Below are 24,417 nucleotides of genomic sequence, written 5' to 3' on the forward strand. Positions count from 1 at the left end.
TCATTTCACTTCAAAAGTCTAAACCAGGATACTGTTCCCATGACTGTGGGAGAGCTCAGAAACCAGGTATTTTGTAGTGCTGTTTGAGGTGGTATGTGTTTCACTTAAAGCTGCTCTAACTTTAGAGGCTCTCTTAATCAGGTGGCTTTTACTGCTGCTGGTAGTTTAACTCTTGTGTACCACTTTCTGTTGGGCAGCCATCATCATGTCATGTTGGGTTCAGGAGTAGAGGTAGGAGTCTCTTTCCATTTGAGTGCTCTATTATTATCTCACCATGAATTACACTACATGTTATTGGCAGAATGTTTACTTGGCCGCGTTGCCTGTCTTCACACAGAGGATAAGAAGATAAGAAGTTGCCAAGCTGTTGTCTGGGACTTGAGAACAGCAGGAACTTCACTTTCTTCCTTCATCTTCGTACCCAGCTTTTAACTGGCGGTTGTATTTGTGCTACAGGACACATAATAAAAAAATCAGCAATGAAAGCAGAGTATCCTGTTCAACCCTCAGTAATCTTGTAGTCTCTATGTGTAAAAAGTAGATGAAGAAAGCAGAAAAATGCTGGAAAATTTGCATTTAAAAAAACAAAACCAAACCCAAATGACCAAAAGACTCACTATCTTCAATGTTGAAGACTGAAGCTAAGAAGTTCTTAATAGCTTCTATTTGCAACCAGTTATAAGTACAAAGGAACTTCTTGGGACATCCTGTTGTGTGTTATTTCCCCTGTCAAGTGAATTCTCTGGCTGTCTGGTGGCATCTGAATTAGCTGGGAACAGAGCTGAGACTTTTGCATTCTCACCTGGACTTAGCGCATAGTCCCATGGAAATTGCTTTACCAGCTGCATAGCTCAGCACAGGTTGTAAAGGCAGATCTCATCATTTGTTGAGCTAGACCTCAGTGTTTTCAACATTTATTAACCAGGCTTCCCAGTTCTGGTGTGTTACATGCATAGTCAGGCATATCCAGATGGTAAGTCAAATCCTGGAAGTGGCTGGATTTCAGGCAGGGGTTTGGCTAGGAAAACAGGCATAAATTGGCATAATCTAAATGAAAAAGGTAAGTGCCACATATTGTATCAGCAAAATTTGGTTAAACAGATTACTGCTTGTTGGGTTTTCTATGATGTACAAGTAGCTCTAGTAAAAGGCTGAGGTAAAGGTACAAGCATTGGTCCCATTTTGTGGCAAAGCGGTTTCTTCTTTTCTCTGGTAGATACCTTAATGCCAATAAAAATGCGCATTCACAGAGAACATTTCCACGTTTCCAAGGCAGGAAGGCTTGCCAGGCTGTAACCTTCCAGTCTGCTGCGAGGTTTTGTCTGTGCAATGCCAGCACGTTGCTCAATTTAACCTGACATGAAGGCTCTGCCATAAGCTTGATAGTGAAGTGAGCTATGTCGGCACGGCTGCGTGCTGGGCAGGAGATGATGGGATCCTGCAAGTAACCTGGGGGTTTGCCGGTTCAGTGTGAGCAGAGCAGTGTGTGTTGGTGTTCTTCCAGCTTTCTTTGTGGGTGGTGGGTAAACCCCAGGAAGCTGTTGTACACAGAGGCTTTATTTTTTTCATAAACCCTTGGAATAAATTAAAATGTGTTTGTTCTTGCAGTGGTCTGCAGTAGTGTGGGCTGGCTAACCTCCTGCAGAGGTGCCTGTAGTTGCTGCTGTTTGGAAGGCGTGCTGCTTACTGTAAGTCTGGGTTGCTATTGATGGTTACATCCTGGATTCTCCACAGCAGATCCTTTGCCCCTTTTATGTTTTCTGAGAATTTCTTTGGAAATGTAAGAATATAAGGTGTGTTCTTTAAGTGCCGCTCTCTAGAGGAATCTTAATGTTGCTGTTGCAGTGGGAGGGATGAACAACTTGTAGCTGTCTTTGCTAGAGGAGATTTAATAGAAGTAGCAGGGAAATGGAAAAGGCCCTGGGGGGGCTGATTGACGGCCACTGAACATGAGCAAATTTGTGCCCAGGTAGCCACGAAGGCCAACAGCATCCTGGCCTTCCAGGATGTATCAGCAATAGCGTAGCCAGCAGGAGTAGGGCAGTGATTGGCCCCCTGTGCTGGGCACTGGTGAGGCTGCACCTCAAATCCTGTGTTCAGTTTTGGGCATCTCACTACAAGAGAGTCACTGAAGTACTGAAGCGGGTCCAGAGAAGGGCAGTGGTGCTGGTGAAGGGTCTGGAGCACAAGTGTGATGGGGAATGGCTGAAGGACCTGCAGGGGTTTAGTCTGGAGAAGAGAAGGCTCAGAGGGGACTTTATCGCTCCCTACAACTGCCTGACAGGAGGATGGAGCCAGGAGGGGCTGGGCTCTGCTCCCAAGGAACAAGGGATAGGACAAGAGGTAATGGTTTCAGGCTGTTCCAGGGGAGATTTAGACTGGATATTAGGAAACATTTCTTCACCAAGAGGGTGCTCAGACATTGGAACAGGCTGCCCAGAGCAGCGGTGGAGTCACTGTCCCTGCAAGTGTTCAGAAACCGTGTAGCTGAGGCCCTCAGTGAGACTGGGTTAGTGATGGCCTTGGCAATGCTGGGGTAAAGGTTGGACTTGATGGTTTTAAAGGGCTTTTCCAACCTGGTTGGTAATGTGATTCTTTGGAAGGGTGGAGCTGCTCTGAGTGCCGGTCTGTAAGCAGAGATTGCAGTGCAGGTGTGATAGAGAAATGTAATAAGTTTTAATAAATAATCTAAATCTGGTGATAGTAGTTCCTGTTTGCATTTATACACATACATAATCTCCGTGTTCTGTGCGGTTTCTTCTCAGAGGCCATACAGAAGCTGTTCTGATAAGAGCACTCAGGCGTGCTCTTGGCAGGCAAAAAGATGAAAGGGATGGCAGGAATTCTGTGCTGTGTCTCCAGAAGAACTTCCTTCGCAAGGAGCCGAGTTGAGTGTTAAGATGAACACAGCTTTTTCCTTGCAAGGACAAAGCCCAAATAAGTTGACAAGAGTGGAGACGTGGGGGAGAGAGACTCGAGGGGCTGAAACATCAGAAATGTTGACTGCTTTGGATGAAGGAACGATTTCTCATGAAGGGTATCATTGCTTCTTGGTTACTGCTGCGGTCGCTGGACAGAGCAAAACCATGCGAAGCAAAGTCTGCAGCCCGAGCTGCTGAGGAGGGGCTGGTCACCAGGAGGGTGCCTGTGGCCTGTTAGAGGAACACTGTTGTACAACTTGAGTGTCAGAGACGGGTGAGAGGGGTGACTGGAAGGTGGGAAACTCAGACCAGGTTTGGTTACAGTTGGCGCAGCAAGTGCAAAAGTACAGAAACGTAGCTGTCCCTGTTCTTAATTTTTTTGGGATATAGGACTAATATAGGAAGGTTCTGCTTTGTTTTGGAACAAACAACTTGGCTACCAAGAAGGCCTAAAGAAAATGGTGGTGATCACACCTACAGTAAATGGCAATCCAGTGATCTCGGATAAATCCTTACAGAAGCAAACAAATAAGCTCCTGTTTACAGACCCACTGTTCCATACACGGGTGTAAAAATGCTTTCAAGAGCTGCAGGTCAGGCAGAGGTTTCTGTTGTCCATATTGAATGGGATAATTCCCGTGGCAGCAGTGACCTTAATGAAAGCAGGAGTATCTTTATTACTTCGTTATAGAAGCATCAGACTTTATTTTGCCTCTCTGTAGTCTGCTTTCTGGGCCGTTCAGGGCTGTCTTGGAAGGATTTGGAGTGCGCTCACAGTGCTGAGCCACGGCCTCTGGGTTTCCCTGCAGAAGCCACTGAAACTGATATTTGCTCATCACAGAACAGCAATTAAAATGGTTTGGAAAATCGGAATTCCAGCATAAATTGGGGATTGTGAGAAGTCTTCCACTTTGTGTTTTGTTTGTGGAGGCTCAGGTTCTTGGAAGGCACATGTTTGTGAAATACCTATTGTATTTATACAACTGAAAGTTAGAAAGTATCTTAAGTATTATCCAGGCTTCAAAGTGTTAGTGACTAAAAATCGCACAGAAAGTCTTAAACTCTATTTTGTCTCTAAAAGGCTTAGAGAACTATGAGCTTGCATAAAGTATGGGACTCTGGAGACCCTTGGAGAAGTAGGATTTCTGTGAGGGCTCCAGCAAGGGGAATGACAGGGAGATGGGGCGAGAGGGAAGGGCATTGAATGAGGTACTGTGATACTTTGCTTCCCAAGAAAAGAACGTGAATATCCTGTCTGACAGCTGTGTACTGTCCTCCTGGTACTGTGGGTAGGGAGGAACGGTTAATGGACCCTCAGAGAAGTGCTGGTGTGGTTGTTGAATCACAGTGTACGAGAAGTGAGAGGTTGGCAGGTTAGGCAGAGGCTGGTTTTGTGCCTGCCTTGAGCTCATGCGGTGTGAATGGAGTTAAAAATCCTCGAGCAGGGGAGGGAAGCTTGCAGACTGCAGCCTGCGTGCTCCTGCGGCTTTGTGGGGCTTCGGTGAGTTGCTTATCCAAGTGAAGCAGAAGTGCTCATGCAGACATTTGCTGATCTGTGAATTTTAAACAGTTCCTTCCCATCCCAGATAGTAAAGATTTCTTACACTGAATGCGCTTCTGAATATTTGTTTGCTTTTGTCTCTCTCAGCCCTGATTTCAAGAGTGAGGGGTTTTTCAAAGGAGGCAAATATCTGCCATCAGGCTCTGATGGAGATGCTTGCTGATTTGCTGTGGCAGGTAATCAGCTGTATCCTTCCACTGAGCCGGCAGCCGTGCCTAGCCAGTCTCAGACATTTTCCCCCAAAAGGATATAGCTGTTTTAAGGAAGTGACTGACCCTAACACGGGGGTGGCAGGTTTGGGTGTTGCTGTGCTGCCAGTGCATTGCTACCAAAGAGTGAATGAAACTTGCACTGAATAGTTTGAAAGTTAATTTCCTCCAGTACTGTTGATTTTGGTTCTGACGGAGAAATTTGCTTACTCTAGGTATCTTTACTTTTTTTGTGCTGAAAATATTAAATAAAGGTACTCCAGACTACTCTGTCACAAAACTCACCACTATACATACCAGTAATGGATGTCATAAAGATGTTTATGAGGAATCAAGTACTACACATTGTAAGCGGACCTAAATTGGTTGGTTCCTACCTCAGTAGTTTATTATGTGGTGTCCTCTTTGTGCTTTTCTCACAAAAAAAAAGAATAGATTTTGTTTCTTTTGTTTTTATTGAATTATACTGGAATTTAAAATACTTCTACTTAAGTTGTTATCCTTGCTGGTCCTGTCCAGTTCTTTACTTTCTTCTATCAGTGATGGGTTGGCAAAGGCTCAGTCAGGCCGGGTGGAAACTCTTGGTCCTTGGAGAGGGTGCAAATGTGTTTTCCAGAGTCCTGGTGTTTTCTGGTTTATCTCCTAGGGTGAAGGACCTCGCCCAATTGGTTTAGATCTGTTTATACGCTGATAAGGTGTGTGGCCTGCAGGTCTCATACAGATCTTGATTCAAACATCCCCCCCTTCTCCACTCTTGTGTTCTGGTATCAAAAGGGGTAGCTGGTGCTATATTCATAAGTGACACTAGTGGCATTAGATTAGGAGAAAGATTAGAAAAAACCTTGAAGTTGTCTTTTGCAGACTGTGGGAGTTGCATATTTCTTTCAGTAATCATGAAAGCAGAGGGCAAGTGAGCATCTGGGACTGGCTGCAGGTTGTAACAGCGAAAATAGCGCAGCAGTGTCAGGAATAAGGCTCGGGAGGGCCTGTGCCCTGTGTTCCAGAGGTGCAAGATGAATTGGGAGTATTCACTGCAAGGGCCACGGAGTTAAAGTGGACGAGAAAGCACAAGAACAACTGGTTGTTTCCTGTTTATATGGACACCGGGGAAGGGTTGCCGCTGGGTGCTCAGCTGTACCTGGTTTGTACTTTACGCTGTTCTTTGTGAGTGTTTTTCAGACTCAGGTTTGTGGCAGGGAGGTGTTTTTGTCCTGCATAGCTTCTCTTTCTGAAACACCACCAAGAACCCCTGCTGTTAACACTGCACCTAATTAGAAGATGTGCTGAGCAGTACATTGTTTATGATCGCATAAGCTGGAGCTGTGAAGTCTTTAGGTGAAGTCCATGTGCCATCTCCCCTCATAGGGATCACGTAATTAGTATTTCCTTGAAGTAACAAGCATATATGAATGGGCATAGGGACCAAGAGGACATATACCCCCACTCTTCCCACCTTCAGGGTATGGTCCAACAATAACAGAAAGGACCTTTATCTTCCCTTGTTATCTCGGTATTCAGTAGCAGAGTTGTAGGTTTCAGGTGCCAAAAAACCCTTTCCCTGCTCTGACAGACCTCTGCAATAGGCTCTCTGCCTGCCAGTGCAGGGAAAGCTCTATATGGTAGACGCAGGGTTTTGAAATACATTTTACTGGATGCGTTTGCATCAAAGAGTTCACAGAAACCTAATCCTTTCTGTAGCTTCTTCCCCAGTCCGCAGGGGTGTCTCCTGTCCCCACTGTCTCATGTGCCTTTGTTGTAAAATAATATTAAGCCACAGACACCAGCTGATTTACTTTAATTCAACATCCAATTTATGTTTGATTTCTTTTCATATTCAAGTGAGCCATCTGGCTTTAATGAACTGTAACTGTTTTTAATACTGCTTCCAGTTGCTAACATCTGAATATTTCATGTGCTGAAAGGAGGTTTGAAATGCAGAAGTGAGACTGAAGAGTCCAAAGTATTTCCAAATCAGCTCTGTTCCAGCAGCACTTGTGCTCCCCTCCTCTCGAGATTTATCAGAAGATAATCTTTGGGGTGCCAGACTGTAAGCATCAGCCATGGTGGGTGCTAATTACAAGTGCTCTCAATTTTGTGTACGTAAACCACCAGAGCTGCTTATGGAGCCCAACTTGACTTGGGCAGAATATCAATCAACTTCAACAGGAGCTGCCAGTATTTGGCATCTGTTAAGCAAACAGCCTCCTCGGGGTTTGGGTTTGGGTGGGGTTTGTGTTGATTTGGGGGTTTGGGGGTTGGGTTTTCTTGGGGGGTGGGGGAGGGATTGCTCTTAACTATTTCCATGTTGGAAAAAAACCCAAACCCTTGAAGTCAGTTTTACATCACCTCGTTTAGTTGTAAAAGTTAATTAAGAGCTGGGTCCCGTAAACTGAAAATACCTTAATTGCAATTAAATTCTGAGGATACTCTGCCAGGGCTACACTGGTGGAAACCGGTGGCATAGCCCCAGATTTGTTGGACTACATGCTTTGCTCGGCGTTTGCACAGCATTGCCTTTGTGTTGGTTTAGTAGTGTGACAGCTGATAGACTTACGATAGGCCAAAACCAAGAAATATTTTGATTAATGATTAAAAAGTGTTTTGCTGGTTAATTGATTGCTGTTGATATCATCATGCATCACGACTTCATCAAGGGTAGAATAAATGAAAGCTCAAGCAGTCAGTCTCTCTACAGGAGGAAAGACTTCAGGAGTTTCCAGAAGGAATCCTGCATTGCTTTGTCCGTCGTGCAGGAGAAACACCTAAGGAACCACTGAAGGTTGCTGGAGATTGGTACCTGGACTTAATTTCTCAGTGACTTTCTCACAGAGCCAGAGCTGAGTTGGGAGTTAACTTGTCACCCTGTAGGTATATGCCAAGCAAGGCCTTTCTGAGCTGGAGAGGAGCAGGTTAGAAGCAGTATAGCAGAAGCTGAGAGCTGAGTTTCCTCAGAACTCCTCCTGTGTTCCCGGAGCTATAATGATAAAAGCACACTAGTGTCTTCTACACAGTAGATTCTTACAGCATTAAGCTACCATTCAATAGGAGCTCTTAATGGTACCTCTTCTTACTCTTAAAAATTGTTATTCTCCCATGTAATAAAAGCTTTTGAAGTTGGCTGTGGTTTTGATTGTACTTGAGAACTTCCCACACCACTGAGCACAGCTGGTGGGTATTTCTTTAATTCTACTCAAGTTTGTTGTTTTATTTGTGTGTGAATGAAGCTATTGGTGTTGTGTACAGAGGCTTCAGCCAGCCTTTTCAGTGCTTTGCACTGCAGTTCCCTTAAAATTCATGCCAAGGACTGTACCAGTCTACAGCACAGCTCTGGCTCTTCACTTTCAGTTGAAGTGTAACTCAGAGTTTGGTTTGACTTGCGTGATGTTGCCAGCCAGCAAGCCTGGATGTTCCACAGACGTGCTCAGGACATTTGCAGCCTGCTACACAGCATTTTACAATTAAGCCGTGGAAATCCTCCACAGAATTGAATTATGGAACTTTGGGATAGGTTGGGGATTTTTTTTCCAAGTTCTCTGTGTCTAAATGGTGGAGGCATGTCTTGATTAACTTGCTTTGCATGGGGACCATGGGAGCCTAGAGATGCTGCTATCAGCTGGGACAGTGATGCTGCCCTTTGCAGTCCCAGCCACGGGCAACCACCCAGTCCTGGTGCCTGGGATCACAGGAGCTGCCTGCTCTGAGGGACTGCTGAGGAGCTGGGCAGGCAAGCTGGCAGAAGCAGTTGTTCTCCCACCTAAGCTTCTGCATCCCTGTGATAGAACTTCTACAAAATACTTCAATTTTTAACAAATAGATTTCAAAGGAAAATAACGTTAGAATTTTTCAGACCAGCTGGAGTTCACAAACTGCTTATTTGAATGACAATACAGATGTAACTGCAGCCTGCATAAAGCTGCTTATGGTCTGCTTGCAGTTGTGATGGGGTGGAAGATGCTCTTTCAGAGAAGGGCTGGACAGGGTCTTGGTCATTTGTGGTTACTGTGTGTCCAGTTCAGTTATACCTTCAGAAGTGAAATAAATCATGGTTGCACCTTCAGAAGCAGTACTGTACTGGAAGATCTCTCATTTGTGATACTCATTTTGAACTAAGATCTTTGTGTTGCCATCTGGTAGGCAATTTGCATTTTTTAGTTATGTCCATGCTGCATTAGAGAAAAAAAAAAACACTTAAAATAGGTTGGAATCTTTAACCTTAAAAATTAAACAAAACCTCTCTAAGGCTTATGGGGCAGTCTCCATAGATTATGGAGATAAGACATTAGAGGTATATGAAACTCAAAAAACCCTTAAAACTTTTCAAATGTGTAGGGCTTCCCTTTTTTAAGCCATAGTGATTCAAAGTGTGTTTAGGTGAGAAGTGCAGCCTGTGTGTTTTAAAACCTGATTTTTAACCTGGTAGGTTAAAAAACCACAGGTGATTTTCCCCTAATACACATGGGGGCAGGAATACTGTCAGCTTGCACAGCTGTAGAGCACTGTGTGTGCACATGCGCGTGTGCAGTAAAAGGTGTGAGAGCCACTTTCAGGGTATGTTTTTTACACTGAACTCTCAGCTGTTCTGCATGGCAAAAGGTTCTGGTTGGGGGTAGCAGAGTAAGATTTTGAATGGTTCAGCCACCTCCATTTGTACAACCTCTGTATTTGTAGGGTGGGTTTGCCAAAACAGAGTGCAGAATTTCCTTGCGCTGTCTCCAGAGCAGTTCAAGGCTCTATTGGCAGAGATGAGTATTAGGAGAGTAGAGAAGGGCTGTGTCCTTGGCAGTGAAGGGGATGCTTAAGAAATTTGGGGAGTGGAAGAACTGTGTGTTATGGGTAGGCCATTGTTCTATCACTTGCTTGTTTCTAACAAGGATCATCATTTTAATGTAATGTACTTAGGAGCAGTCTTTTGCTGTTGTACAGGACCCATTGGCATGGGTGAAGTCAGTACAGACATCTTGTAAGTATACAGAGTGACAGGTGACTATATACCTGTATTGATTATTTTAGAGTATGTTTTACCAGCTGATACGCAGCAAAATGAACTGCCATAAAAGCCAAAGAAAATTTTAAGACTGGTAAAATATGAAATTAAATAAAGTACATACCTTGAGTGTGTCTTGGTATACAGGGTATTAATTGGTTTTTCCACTGACATAGGCAATGTTTTGATACTAAATGAGCTACTGTGTCACAGCAGACACTGGTGTGTTCAAGTCCTATTAAAGTGATGACACACTGGCTCCTTGGTTGAACTGTTAAGAATCTAGTAAGTTTAAAATGTATATGTATATGTAAACTTGTCTTGTACCTGGTCAAGACCAGAGCTGCAAATTGCCTGAAGGCTTGTGGAAAGTAAATGGCTAAAGCCTGAGCAGGCTTTTTGTAACCTTCATTGTGCTCACTCTTTACCAGTATCAGTTTGTCTTTCTTGACTTTAGCTGTTTTCATTGGTCCAGGTGACAAAGGAGCTGAATTCTTTTTTGGCTTGTTCCTAAGCCATGACTTGGTTAGTTCTCTGCTTCTTTAGCGTTGTGAAGGGTTGAAGGAGCTTTTGAGAGGGATGGATTTGTGGGGGGCTGAAGAGATGTTGAAGGTCAGCTTTATAATTGACTGATTTAGGAAATTGCAGTTGAGGGGTGTGGAATAACTAAACACACATTAACACAGTGAGAGGCCCTTGTTTGCTTTAAGTTTTTTTTTGTCTTACTGCTGGAGTAATGTTTTCAGTGTATCTTAAAAGTACTTAAAACCTGATAAACATTTTCTCATCAGTTATTTCTTTCTGGTCTTTTTCAGGATCCCTTCTTGAATGTCCTGGCTGCCAGTAGAATTGAAGGCAGGAGGCAACTCATGACCACCAAACCGTGACAGCCTTGGATTCCCCTGCTTCTGGCTGCTTGAAATAACTACTGGGCTGCTGTGGAGATGAATGGAGAACAGCAGCATGATGCAGGTATTGGTCTGGCTCAGCTCCCAGACTAATGCGTCTCAAAAAGCTTGGCAGGCAAGATGAAGCAAAGATGAGCACAGTGCATGTTTCATAGTTGGATGTGTGTGATGCTGTGTACTAGATACAGAGAGAAACTCGCATTTCAAAGACTGTGGGTTAGATTCTGGTTACAGGGCTTATGTTTGTTATTGCTCTGTTTCAAAAGCAGGGTATATCATTGACTTAAAGCACAACAAAATCTGAGCCACCTTAGTAATTGTGTTTTTAAGGAGTTTTGTCTTCGTGGTACCTCTATGAGATGGGTTTATGAAAAGCTCAGTGGCTTTACCACTATTATTTTAAGGCATTTATCTGTAAAAACGTTTAATATTATCTTGTTCTGTCCTTGTGTTCATCTTGTTCTTAATATTTTGACATAGTTGTGCTGCTGATTTAAAAAGTCAGGTAACTGAAGTTGTTTACCTTGTTAGCTCCTGTGTCTTGGTGTACCTACTTTGATAGGCTTGGGATATCAACTCCTAACCTGCTGCAGAGGGGTATATTATGATAAATTAGCTCAGGCTTTAGTTCACCTTGAAACATCAGGCCAGGAAAAGCATTGGTACAGGATAGCTGGGGATGCAAACAGCTCTCTGGGAAGAAGTTCTGGGATTGTACACTCTTACGGGGGTAGGGACCATCCATTATTCTGACTTGCCTGCCATGGTTTGTGCCTTTTCCTTGAGGAGCTCTCTACTAATGGTGTCAGTACAGTAAATATAAAGTAAATTTTAATTTGACCAATGTACACAGTTGGATTAGATTTCATCTGAGTATTACTTTCCTTTGGTACCTGTCCAACAAGCAGCTCTTCTCATAGGACAATTCGCTGTTGGTAGGTTTTGTACCTTTACTTTATGGAAGTCTCATTGCTATCAGTGTTACTGAAGAAATATTAAATGTGATTTTAATCTATAGTGCTTTTAGCAGAATGCTGTTATCTGCTTTATGATGCTGAAATATGCATTTTGATTATTAACCACTGAAGTTGTTATCAACATTATATTCTCAAATAAGCAAGAAAAAAGCAGCATGCATAGGTATGCAGAATGCCTCCAAGCACATGCAGATACTGTTTCCTCTGCTAGTGGAAACTGCTAACTTCTGTCATGTACTGTAAGAAAAAGTTTTGAGCAGCTGAGAAGAATAGCTGGGAGGTGTATATGTGGTTAGCAATGGTCTGTTCACAGGCTGATAGCACATCCCTCTGTACTGAAACCTTTATTGGCATTTTTCCATCTTCCTCAAAAAGTATGAGAGGCCACAGAGTCCTCTCTGTGCTCTTGGAACAGCTAGGCAGGGTTTGATACTATCTCAAAATTACTCAACAGTTGTTTTCCTGAGCATCCTTTTTGTGCCTGGTTTGAGTACAGGTGGCTCTGAAAGGCGAACAGTAATTGAAAAGAACTTTACTTACTGAGTTCAAAGCAAATGCTACCCACAAGCACACCGGTTTTGTATTGTGCCTTCTTAATATTGTTTCCTGAAGTGCTTTCTGTTAGACCAGTCCTAGCCACTACTGGAACATTCCCTTCATATTCTTTGACTGGTGTAATTTTTCCACTTGATGGTTTTTAGCAGTTTTTGGAGATTCCCCTCTGCCTTTCTGGTTTTTACGTACAGGCTCTCAGCCAACAAGACCCCAGACAGTGCTGTGGGTTGTTCTTGCGATGCTCTCTAGCACTACAAGAGAAAAAGACAACTTTCATTCTTGTCACAGTCTTTCTCAGCTGCTGAAATTCCAACCTGTCTTTATTTATTCATGGCCTTGCAGCTGGTATAGATGGAAAAGATTAACTATTATTAAAATCAGATTGAAATATATCTTAAGTTTCAGGGTGAGAAACCTTTGGGTTAGCCTTAATTGAAGACCTTGCAGACTTCAATATGATGTACTTAAATGTCCAATATGACAGTTCAACTAAATCACATTAAAGATGCATGAAAATTATTTGCAGTGAGGATTTAACTTGAATCCAAAGATCAGAACAGACTGCTTCCATTGCAGGTATTTTTAAGGGCTGATGTACTTAATACTTCACTGCCTTCTCATGTCAAACGGTACAGTTCAGTATTCTTTCTCTTCCTGTATGTATCAGAGAACAACAGGACATAATTAATGGTAAAATTCAGAAAGGAAGAGTTAGTGTTCACAATAATGCTAGTAGAAATAGTGATAAACGGGAGACAATTTACCTACTTGGGAAACTTCTAATATTCTTACAGGCAATTTTCTCTCCTCCACAGTGGATGTTAGCATGTTAGCTTGATTTGAAAGTTTTACTGAGAAAAACTAATTGTATGGAGAGGCCACAGACATGGGAATTGCATCTGGTTTCTTTGCCCACCTTTGCCAAAGTTGTGCTTTGGCTAATGTGTGATGACTGAGCTAATGTGGGGCTCAGTCACCCTGTCTAATATGGAAAAATATGTCTCTCTCTCTAGTAGAAAGCTGGATTCACTTAGGACTTGTAGCAATTAAGTATATGGGGAGCAAGAGAGTACATACATATAGGTACACCTGTGCAGCATTAGATTAATGACTTGTGGTTTAGGATTAAATGAATTAAATATGGTTTTGCTTGTTGTCATCTGTGATATTAATTTGCAAGTTTTCTCACAGTAATGAGAATCTCGTGTAAATATCTGAGGTTTTATTGAGTAGTTTGAAGTGAGACTGATCAGGACATTCAGTACAGACATATGGCCCCTCAGGAATGCAGCTTCATTAAAACCAGTCCTCTGCATATCCTGGATCCGCTAACCTGCAAGGATGGGGCTGTGCAATGGGAGCTTGGAGAAAAATACCAACAGACTACAGCAAAGGCTTGGTTTAAACAGGGCCTGCCCTGGTGCAACTGTCCTGCCAATAAAACCAGAAGAGCAACTGCATTCTGACTCCCAAAGATTTCTAGCTAACGTGCACCTCCTTCACTACAATCTGGGGGTGTTTTGCATTCAGATGTCAAAAAGCAGACTCTTGATTTCTGAGTCTTCTCATGGGTTATGCAGTCCTACTGCATGCCACAGTTAAAACACTGATTTACTGCGCTCATCCTGAAGCCTCATACAGCATTTTTGCTTGAAGCTTTATTCAGTAGGCTTTTCGTGTTCCACAGTGATTTGGTAAGTGCACTAAACCAGTGCTGCTGTGGCAGGGCTGTGTAAGAGGCGCAGCACAGATTTGTTGTGTGATACAGTGAAGCACAGCCCTCAGTTGTGTCGGCCTCCTAAAGGGCGGAATCCACCTGAACTCCCCAGCTCAGCGTGCTCAGTGGTGGAACTGCGAGGATTATCACCTGGGTCTGGTTTGATTGTAAAACCTTAGTAAAGTGTAAGCGTGAGCTGGGATGAGCTCTTACAGATGAAGGCAACAGCAGAAGGTCTGGGTGCTCTTTACGAAAGTTTTTGATAAAACCCCTCTGACTCAATGAAAATCCCTAAAATAAAGCAGGAAGATTAAAAATAATAATAGTAGTATTTTTGCCTAAGCAAAATGAGTCACAAGGGAGCTCTGGGTGTACTGGTGAGATTTGGGCACTGTACAGCACAAAGCAATCTGAGCCCTTCTCACTGCAGTGCAGACCTGGAAGGAAGCAGCAGAGACCATGGATGAGTGGAGTGACAAAGGACCTTTGGTAGCTCTGTTCCAGATGGGAACTGGTTTTAAACATAGAAGCGAAGGGCAGCTAGAGCGGCATGCAAACTGGCTTTCTCTGGAGTTCCTTGTGGCAATTAAGTGGCAGCGTAAGTTACTAATTGACCCTTTCAGTGTGTTAAGTGACCTGTGCCTTCATTTAAGGAGCTTAACTGCCCTTTACAGTTATGGGATGGTAACACCTTATTGAAGACTTGGTGCTGCCTGCGGCTTGGTAAAGAGCACCTCTGGAAAGTCTCAAGGTCCTTGTTGTATTCCCTGTGTGCACCACTTGGCTTCCAAACCTGTTAAAAAGCCCAGAGCAGTCCCGTTGCTCTGTGTTTCTTTTCAAGCAGGAGCGCATTGGACATTGCAAGCAGTGTTTTTCACATACAAAGTGCTTTCTGGAGTTGGACAGAAGTGGGGTTGTTGCTGCTGTTGAGCAGCTGGGTGCTGTTTGGTGGGACAGAGTGAGCTGCCTTTCTCTAGGTGGGAGAAAAGCCAGACAAAGGTCACTCTTGGTTTTGACTGACCACAGATGATGTGTTCCAGCTGATGCTTCATCCCACTTTGGTTCTGGAGCAGTAAACTTAAGCATTTTGTGGTGATATTAAAGTAAAATGCGGGTTTAATGAGTTAAGAAAACTTAATCTGTTCTAACAACATTTGCAATGTTATTTTTCGTAGAATGACTTGCAGCCAAAGCTTTGATGAGCTCCACCCTGATTTGCAGACAGCTATGGTCTGTGCTTTAACAGCTCTACTCTCTCACAGGTTTTTAGGGTTTTTTAAATTACGTATTTCTGTCCTTTTCCAGGTTATTCCTTCAGTAAGGTAAAAATTATCCCCTAAAAGTGATGGTGTTATTCGAGCTCTGAATTTTGTGAGCTCTGAGCCTGATGAAAGGCCAGTCTAACCAACTGTGGTTGTTAAAAACAGCAAAATGAGATTGGGTTTGGGAGAGATAAGAGCTTCCTTTAAAACAGATACTGTCATCAGCAAACAAAAGCTAACTGAACATACTTTTCTAAATTTTGGGGAAATGATAATTCATTGCATTAGCATGGAAAGTCGGAGATGAGCTTAACGATCAGCTTGGAGATAAAAAGAACCTACTTTACACTCAAGACTTGTAGGTTTTTCAGATGATGTAATGTAGCTCAGACTTTTGGGCAAATATTTGCCCCTCTCTATTCGAGGAGTAGGGGCTGTGTGGAGCATACTTAGCAGGTTGTCAGCATGTCCATGGGTTTGATAAGGGCACGTAATAGTACTTCATTCTCTTTCTTTGGACATACGATGTTTCCTGTTCAAACTACAACTCCTTGAAAGAACAGTTACAACCTGTCCTAAGAAAGGCTGAGTGTGTTGGAAGTGTTGGTATCCTTTAACCTTTGCTGAGCTCTCCCCATGCTTGTGATACACAGAGATTTCTGTTTTCAGATATAAACAAGGTATCAAGTTTCCTGTTACTGAGAGATGGAAATCTCTCGTGTGCTTCCATGAAGACAGCTATCGTGCAGATGGTAGAATTGGTCTAAAACAGTCAAAGAGAAGGTTTACTTAAAGAAAAGTGTCATGTCACTGCCATCTCATTTTGCTGCTGAACCTGGACCTGTGTGTTGAGGTTAAAAATGCCACTCACATGAGTTGGAACCCACACTGTGCCTGCAGGAAGAATACAGTGTGCTGTGTGCTGAACTAAATAGGGGACCTGAAATCCAGCTGTGCTGGTTGGGGTGTCCTTTCAGCAGAGTGGATTACAGGTCAGGATAAACAGGAGTGGGAAGGGAGCAGGGAAGTGAGCCAAGAACAGTATGCTGGGGGACTGGCTTGATAGTAATAATAATAGGAAAAGTGAGTAATTTGTAGTGCGGCTCACTACAGCTGCTTGCTTCCCTAACAGCCTGAGTGGGGTTTGAACTGTGACTTGAGTGGTTTTAGCACATTTTTGCTTTAAATGCATCCAGAAATGAGATTTCCCTTGGTCTAAAGAAGCTGTTACACCTTGTGAGTTGCTTAAGTGTTCTTGGCTTCAGTTGTGTCTTGAGCTGTTTTCTTCAGAACTATCCTGAATCATTCTCGATGCTTTTGGTGTTTTATAACGTCTAAATAAATACTACCTAACTTAAAAAAGGAGGGTCATATTTCAAATTTATTTTTAGTCTTTTTTTGTTCAATCTTCTTATTACTGGTATTGCTGTTTCCTGAGTGGTTTCTAATTTAATACACTGACAGTCCAGTGTGCCCTGGAGTTTTGAGTGTCCTGTATTGTTCATACACAGAGCTCTGCTCTCTGTGTTCTCCTCTCACACATTTAAAGGGATCTGTGCTTAGCCAAAAATCCTCAGGCACTCACTATTTTTCGAATCAGGTCCAACTTAAAGTGCCCTTCGCGTGCAAAGAAAGGCTGAAGAGTTGTCTGTATGTTGGAATGTGTAACTGAAGTTCACTGCACACTTGTGTGCTCAGTCATTTGGAAGTGAAGGAGATTTTGCGGTAGCTCCTAGTAGCCTAAAACTTAAGCCAGCAGGTTGCTAAATAAGGAGGGCTGTGGCTTCTCTTCCAGATGCTGGTTCCAGTGTGGAAGAAATGGAATTCAATTGGGATGAGTATCTAGAAGACACAGGAGCAATTGCAGCCCCCCATGGATCTTTTAAACATGTAAGTAAAGGGAGTATTTGTTTACTTAACCATCTCTTGTGTCGGTGGGGTTTTTGGTACACTGCATGTTTAGGGTTTCTTTGAATGCGTTCCAATAGAATAAAGAGAAATGAGGAATTTCACCTTTTACTGTTGTTTCTCATTTTTTTCTCTGTATGTAGCACAGGGTAATCCCATCCACAAGTGCTGAAAGTTAAGGGGCTCCTGGTCTTTTCTGCGCCAGAAGATAAGCTTGATTTTTGTCGTGAGGCGTAAACTGGCCAGTCTCTGCCTTCTTTTGGTGATTGCTGCTGGACGACTGCGATGGAGGAGCTAGCTTTAGAAAGCTGGTGGCATAGCTTTTGAGCAGCAGAATTCACATGTGCTCTCGAAGAAGGTTTTAGTGGTGGCTCATAAGGAGGCCAAGGAGAAAATAATAGCTCTGCCAAACACTTGACTGTAGTAGTTGGAAAGCTGATTAGGATAATTGTCAATCACAGGCTTAATGGATGGGATGAATTCATGATCAGCCCTTGTCTTTACCCTTGGATATCTTTAATCAGATGTTTGTTGGTAAAATCCTGGAGTGCACTGTCCCATGGGGTGAGATCAGAATGTGCAGTCTGCCTTCTTGTACTGGGTCATCAGTGAAGGTGAACTGTAGAGAGCTGCTTTCCAAACCTCTTGGATCTCTTCCAACAACTGAAACACCTTTCAGACTGCCAGCCTGTATGCTTATTCAACTCTTCATTACAGTTATTGTTTAATAGTCTTTCAACTGGCTGTGGGTCTTTTACTATGGCAGTGAAGGTAGTGACTGGTGTGTCGCCCATTGCTTGGAAAGCACTCCAGGCTTTTGGGTCCATTATCACCACTTACAGTACAGGAGACTTAAATCAGAAGGAAAAATACTTGATGTCTGTTCATGGAGGATCATGATGCAGAAGCGTAACACATCACAAAATCTGTCAAACTATGGCAGTTGTGTTACTAGTGAAGTTGCACAGTAAATGTAGCTTTGCAGAGGCTCTTCCACACACCGGGATGTAATTGTAAACTTTTTCTTCAAAACAGACATTGAGGTATCTCATTTCTGAAAGGGAGAGACCTGTTCTTGCTTTGCTTTTCCTTAGTGTACTGAGTCTCCAGCGAGAGCAAGCTTACTCAGGTGGTTGTGTCCATGCAGCCCACATGGAGGAAGCAGTATGGAATCAGAACAATGGCATTTTGCAGTAGTGCAGGGAGTAGCCTGTCTGTTCTTCTGCTGTGGTTTACCTTACTTGATCTCTGTTAAAAGAAAATAGCATAGCTCAGACATTATACAAGCAAATTGTAATGCCAGCTTTACAGTGTTGGCCAACTGAATTTACATTGCCAGCTGTATGTTCTCATCAGCAGGAGACACACTTGAATTTTGTCCCCCCTGGCCTGCATTCTTTGCCATCTCAACTGTGTCAGACAAGAGGTCTGATTGCTATGGCCATGGTCAGTAAAAATACAGTTAGTTAAAAACAAATCCGTGTTTTTTATGTTGTTATTCCCTACATATGCAGAGCACAGTGCAGTTGTGCTGGTGCAAGTGGAAAAGGCTTCCGTGAGCGGGTGTGGGCAAAGCCTACCCGTGTTGCCCGGTCCTTTAGGGGTGTGTTGGATGTCCTCTCATGGGCAGTGTGCTGGGGGAACTGTACTTTCGGGAGCTTGGCTGGCCATGGGGAGCTGGCCTAGGCAGTCGGGGTGCCAGGAACACCACCCAGGGCTTCAGGGATGAGCAGAAAGATAGATGCCTGCATGTTCAGAAGGGGAACAGTCAGGCATTTGCTAGCAGATTTCACTTAGAAGTTGTCTGGAAGCCAATTTTCATGTCCTTTGTAATGAGCTTGGCATAAAATTTTGGGAAGTTAATGCTGACACTGAATTGACAAGCAGAGAGAGGAGCATATTTAGAGCAGCCTCACATCACCTGAATCTTGCTGTGAATAGACATGCAGCAGTGCAAGTTCTCATGCTCGGGATTTCTGCTGTCTGTTACAAGGTAATGGGTTGGAAAAGGTAGAGAAGGAGAAACCTCACTGCCTCCCAGTGGATAGCGACAGTCTGACTATGTGACAAAGCCCTGAAAGAATGTGTGGTTCCAGGATACACCAGGTGAGGGATTTTCAGTGAAGAGCATACAGATGCTGATGTTGCTAGTGACTTCTGGTCCCTCCAGCTGGAATCGGTGTTGTTCTGGCTACCGTCAGAAGAGCTATGAGGGAACTACTTTTGCACTCTCAGAAAAAGAGTGTAAAAACTAAGCTGGAGAATAATACTGGCACAAGAATAAATGAACATGTGTAAATAAATTTTAGACAGAAGCTTAAGGCTTTTGTTTGAGTTTCTTAATACTGGAGGAGCGAGACTGTGACCAGCCTCCCCTTAGGAGTGGTGGGTGAGAAATAACTGAGCCACACTGTAGGAGAGGACAAAATCAGGTTAAAAAAAAAATGCAATCTGTGATTACACAGCCTTTGTTAGCAAAGAATCAGACTTGCTGCTGGGGGAGAGGACTTTCATATTTGTGTGCTTATATTCATTCTGACAGGTTTGCGCTTAGTATAAGCAAGAGGCATTGGAAAATGTAAGATCCTTGCTCAAATTAAGCATGTCTTAGTGTTCAGTTTGTCTGCATTTTAAAGGTTAAGCCACATTTAGATCAAAATGAGTGGTTTGCTTACAGCTGAGCAGAAAAGAGAGCTTACCAAAACCCTGGAGCTGTGCTGGAGCCAGCATTCTCATCCCCTCCCCCAAGTCTAAATACACTGGATGCTCATTTTTAGTTCCTTTCTCCTGCTTATATATGTGTGTAAACATGTATTAAAAATAAGTTAGTGTTCAGCATCATCTGAACACACGTATTTGCTGTGACTTGCATGCTTTTAACACTTCTTGCCCATTCTTTCTCATTCTCCCCTCCTGAGCTGGGTCAGATGCCAGGTCTGACCTGTACGTGGTCAGTGGGGGGCTCTTACTCGATGGGAAGAAGGTGCTGGGCTTGGAGCTGCCTGGGTAGGGTGGTCCCTGACTGCTCCATCTCAGTTTGCCCTGTGTGCAGCAGGAACCTGCTGCTCTCTGACACACTGCTCCGAAGAAAATACTCAGCATCCCCTGCCAGCCAGTCTGCTGCCTGAGCCAGCCTCAAGAAACAAGGTTTTGTGCTTTAAGCCGCGCAGTGGTGTCGTCTTGCCCAGCTGCCAGAAGAGGGTGCTACCTTCTTGGTCTCTGCTTTACCCACCGAGGAACACAAATGACAGCGTTAGGAAAATGCACCTGACTTCGGGGAAAGCTCTGTTTGTGGCTGTTGATTTGGCTGAATGCAAGCTCTCTCAGTCAGGAGGCTGTGCTGACAGTTCAGGTATAGAGCTGCACAGATTGCCCAGTTCCACGGGCTTTGTGCCAAGCTCATGGCTTTTCTCTCAGGAATCAGAAGTCTTTAGGAATATCTCCTCAGCAAGACAGCTTACCTTTCTGAAGAGATGATCTCTGTAATGCCACTTCAAAACACCTGCAGGTACTGGATCCTCTGATTTTGTTTTTAAGAAGCGGTTTTACGAAGCGAAGAGTGTTACCCTAAAGGATGTGAACAGTTAACAGATGCTTATGCTTTTCTTTCTGATGTGGTTCTAGTTTTATTTTTAGCAAACCAGTATGTGCTGGCTGATGAGACTATAATAGCCATGGCAGTTACTGAACTGTCAGTGCAGAACTGGTAATAAATAACCCAGAAAATATCTCCTGCATCTGCATGGTGCTGAAAGACTTTCTTGCAGTTGATTCAAAGAGGAAATTTAACGTGGGACCACTTAAGAAAGAAAAGCACCAGTTACATTCAGCTGAGAACAGGGGATTGACACGTTAGATTTTTAATTAAGACTGAGGCCATAGAATTAAGCGTAGATAAGAAACATACTATGGTGAGAGCAGAACAGGGTCCTTCTGCTTTCAGGAGTACTTGAACTAGGAGAAGTTATGGATATGAGGAACTTAATGTTTTGCCTTCTCCTTTGAAGTTTGTATTTCAGAGTCTGAGTACTATGCAGTCAGTTTCCTCACCTGCACACAACACAGACGTACATACACACAGAGCACATGGAGTGTTTGGTGCTTTGTTGTTGTCAAAGCATGAAGTTCACTGAAGAACACATACTGTTTATGTTCCATGCAGTTAATGTACCAATGCTACATAAAGAATCATTTAGGTTCTTGGATAGAGCCATTAAATATCTTTATTCTGCAATTTGTGCATCTTTGTGGCTTCTTAAATGAGCATGGCAGAAGACAGTGATACCATTATCTAAAGCTCACGAATGTACATTAAACAGGCTCATTGTTCAAAGTGACAGATGTAGTTTAACACAAAAAGTCAAAGTTGTGCTGCGGAGTTTGACCTTTAGGTTTGCCCAGCTGTGAGTTGAGGAGCCTTTCAGTGGTGGGTGAGGTATTGTCCAGGGCAGGGAGATGAATTGCAAGGTATTGACTGAAGGTTGAAAAGATACTCTGAAATGCAAAGGAGATTTCATTAATGATAATTCTGTTTGCATTCCAATGCGAGTCCCGTAAAGTGATGAAGTTGTTTCTCTGAAGAGACTGGATACATGGAGACCTCTTAATAGCCTTCCAGTATCTGAAGGGGGGCTATAGGGATGCTGGGGATCGACTAGTGATAGTAGTGATAGGACAAGAGGTAATGGGTTAAAACTTAAACAGGGGAGGTTTAGACTGGATATAGGGAGGAAGTTCTTTACTGTAGGTGTGATGAGGCACTGGAGTGGGTTGCCCAGGGAAGCTGGGAATGCTCCATCCCTGGTGATGTTCAAGGCCAGGTTGGACAGAACCTTGGGTGGCATGGTTTAGTGTGAGGTGTCCCTGCCCATGGCAAGGGGGTTGGAACTGGATGATCTTAAGGTCCTTTCCAACCCTAACTATTCTGTGATTCTGTGGCATTTGGCTTGAGGTTTTTTGCTAATAAACCCATCCAAGTTGTTCCTCCTGTTGTTCTACAAACTTTCTGGGAGGTGCTTAAATGTGATCATGTTCTTCCTCTTCAGGTGGATACAAGTTTGCAGAATGGTTTCGCCCCTGGTATGAAGCTAGAAGTTGCTGTCAAGTCTGACCAAAACACCTACTGGGTAGCCACCATCATTACTACGTGCGGGCAGCTGCTCCTGTTGCGCTACGATGGTTACGGGGAAGACCGCAAGGCTGACTTCTGGTGTGATATCATGACAGCTGATTTACACCCCATCGGCTGGTGTGAGCAGAACAAGAAGGTTCTCAAAGTGCCTGAAGGTATTGTCGCTGGGTGCAGAAGTGGGGAGTACACACAAAAGCATCCGTTTGTGTTCATAATCACTGTTCTGCACAGGTGGAGTTGCTGTGGGGACAGGTTGAGCTTGTCTTTCTGAAATCTCATGACTTTACATTAGGAGATTGCTCTTTCTCGAGAGAGGAGTTGGCTTAATTTCAGAACTGGACTTAACTTTTACAGAGGCTTGTGGTTGTCTTAATCATCGCCCACCAAATTCTACTGCTTTGTCATTTCCTATGAAGATTTTGTTGTTGTTTTGTTTCTTCTTTTAACGTGTTACTAGTAAGCACATTGCAGATTCTTGTGAATGAGGCAGTTCAAGAGTATGGTGAAGCCTTGTCTGCATAATCTTTAAGTGGCAGGAGGAATCACTGTCTTTTTTTCCTCGCTTTTCACTTAGGTATCAAGGATAAGATACCTGACCAGGACGAATTCCTTCAGCGGGTGCTGAGAGGAGCATGCAGTGCTCCTGCTAACCTGCTGGAGGGGGTAAGTGATGCAATGTGCTGCATCATGGGTTTTGTCTTGATTTTTCCCCTTTGTAATTAAGGGAACCCCTATTCAGATTGTCAGTTCAATTCAAGTTTAGGGAGCGTTATAGTATGCTGCTGACCTTAAAGGTCCACTCTAGTGTTTCTTCTTCATACTATTTAATCTTGATGGTGTGTCCTGGAACATATCTGTCGGTGCAGGTTTGGGCTGTACATTAATCCTATCAAAAGAAGGAGCTTTTTCAAACTCTCTTAGGCTTCTGTTCTCCTCCTGTTCTGTTCCTCCTTCATACAGCTTTAAGGAAATAATCCTTTATTTATCCAGCTTTCATGTTGTCCCTGTTTTCAGTTGTTTCCTTTCAGTTTCTCTTTTTTTTTTAAACTAATGGCAGGTTTTTGTTTCACTTTAATCGTGCATCTTTGTTAGTAAAGAACCAACTTTTTATCCCCTCCTCTGCATTTAAAACAATACTTGCACCTCATATCAGTGTCTGTTCGTAAAGTACAGATCTTTCATGTGTTCTTTACAACTGATTTTATCTTTGTATGTTTTCTGTCTAGTCATCTTTGTATGCCCGATGACTCGGTTTTAGAGATTATTCATGTTTCCTTCAAACCTTGAATATATAAATAATAACGCTTCTGGAAATGATGAGGAAGACTTAAGTGAAATGTGTGGCTGTATCTACAGGTAGTGCAGAAGCTCTGATGCAAGCACCAGTGACTCTAAACATTGTCATTTCTGTAGGCTTGTGTTAATAAGGGACCTGGATTTCTTCACTTCTGTATTCATCATTTATTTATGCAAAAAGAACGTGTATAAAGAAGTGGAAGTACGGGATTTATTTTGTTCTGTGGTACGTAATAACGTGTTCTTTCTGTAGCTTCACAGAGGGAAAAACCCACTGGATCTCATTGCACCAGGCTCCCGACTAGAACTGCAAAATGTCCGGGATTCCCTGGAAGCCTGGATAGTCAACGTGGTAGAAAATGTTGGTGGGAGACTTAAATTGCGATATGAAGGGCTGGAGGAGTCTGACAAATTTGACCAGTGGCTGTTCTACTTGGACCCTTTCCTTCATCAAGTGGGGTGGGCAGCTCAACATGGATATAGCCTGCAGCCACCTTTAGGTACTTCAAAACATATATCTTTTGTCTGGAGATTGGAGGCCAGAGAATACTGATTCCACAGCACTACTTAAGTGAATGATGTCTTTTAAAAATGCTGGTTAGCTACTGGACTTGTTTAGTTTTTATGTCTGTGTAAAAGCTTTGATACACTCACAGGGATCCTTTGTGCATGAAGGCACTGGTCCATGTAGTTCCTCTTGTATCAGAGTGGTGTATGGTCTGCAACTGCAGATGTTAGAAACGTATCTTATGCAGCTGGGACAGACTCGGGGAGCATGTCTTGCACTCTGCTTGTTTAAGCATAAAGCAAGTTAGCGTTGTCCAGGTGGGATTTGTTTGCTGGTCATCCGTTTCTCCAGAAGTTTTTCTCGGTGTTGATGTGATCTCATTCTTCTCAGAAGAGCTAAACCAGGCAGCATACGGGTGATACAGTGTTGCTTGACTTCAGTCCCTTTTGTAACACATCCAAATGGCAAAGAACACTTACG

The 24,417-nt window shown here is 43.3% G+C and overlaps 1 protein-coding gene across 2 annotated transcripts in view; it reads left to right on the top strand.

Moving 5' to 3' along the window:
• The window catches only part of SFMBT1 (Scm like with four mbt domains 1), an 83,859-nt gene that overhangs the window by 36,721 nt on the left and 22,721 nt on the right, over positions 1-24,417 (top strand). For both annotated transcript variants that reach the window (XM_062610239.1, XM_062610238.1), the window contains exons 2-6: positions 10,491-10,647; positions 16,890-16,984; positions 22,048-22,288; positions 22,708-22,796; positions 23,683-23,929. In XM_062610239.1, coding sequence (XP_062466223.1) covers positions 10,620-10,647; positions 16,890-16,984; positions 22,048-22,288; positions 22,708-22,796; positions 23,683-23,929 — 700 coding nt within the window. In that variant the 5' untranslated portion in view covers positions 10,491-10,619. The remainder of the gene's footprint in view (positions 1-10,490; positions 10,648-16,889; positions 16,985-22,047; positions 22,289-22,707; positions 22,797-23,682; positions 23,930-24,417) is intronic.

Source organism: Pezoporus occidentalis, unplaced genomic scaffold (genome assembly GCF_034315485.1).
Source record: "Pezoporus occidentalis ecotype Australia unplaced genomic scaffold, CSIRO_AGI_Poc_V1 ctg145, whole genome shotgun sequence".
NCBI lineage: Eukaryota > Metazoa > Chordata > Aves > Psittaciformes > Psittacidae > Pezoporus > Pezoporus occidentalis.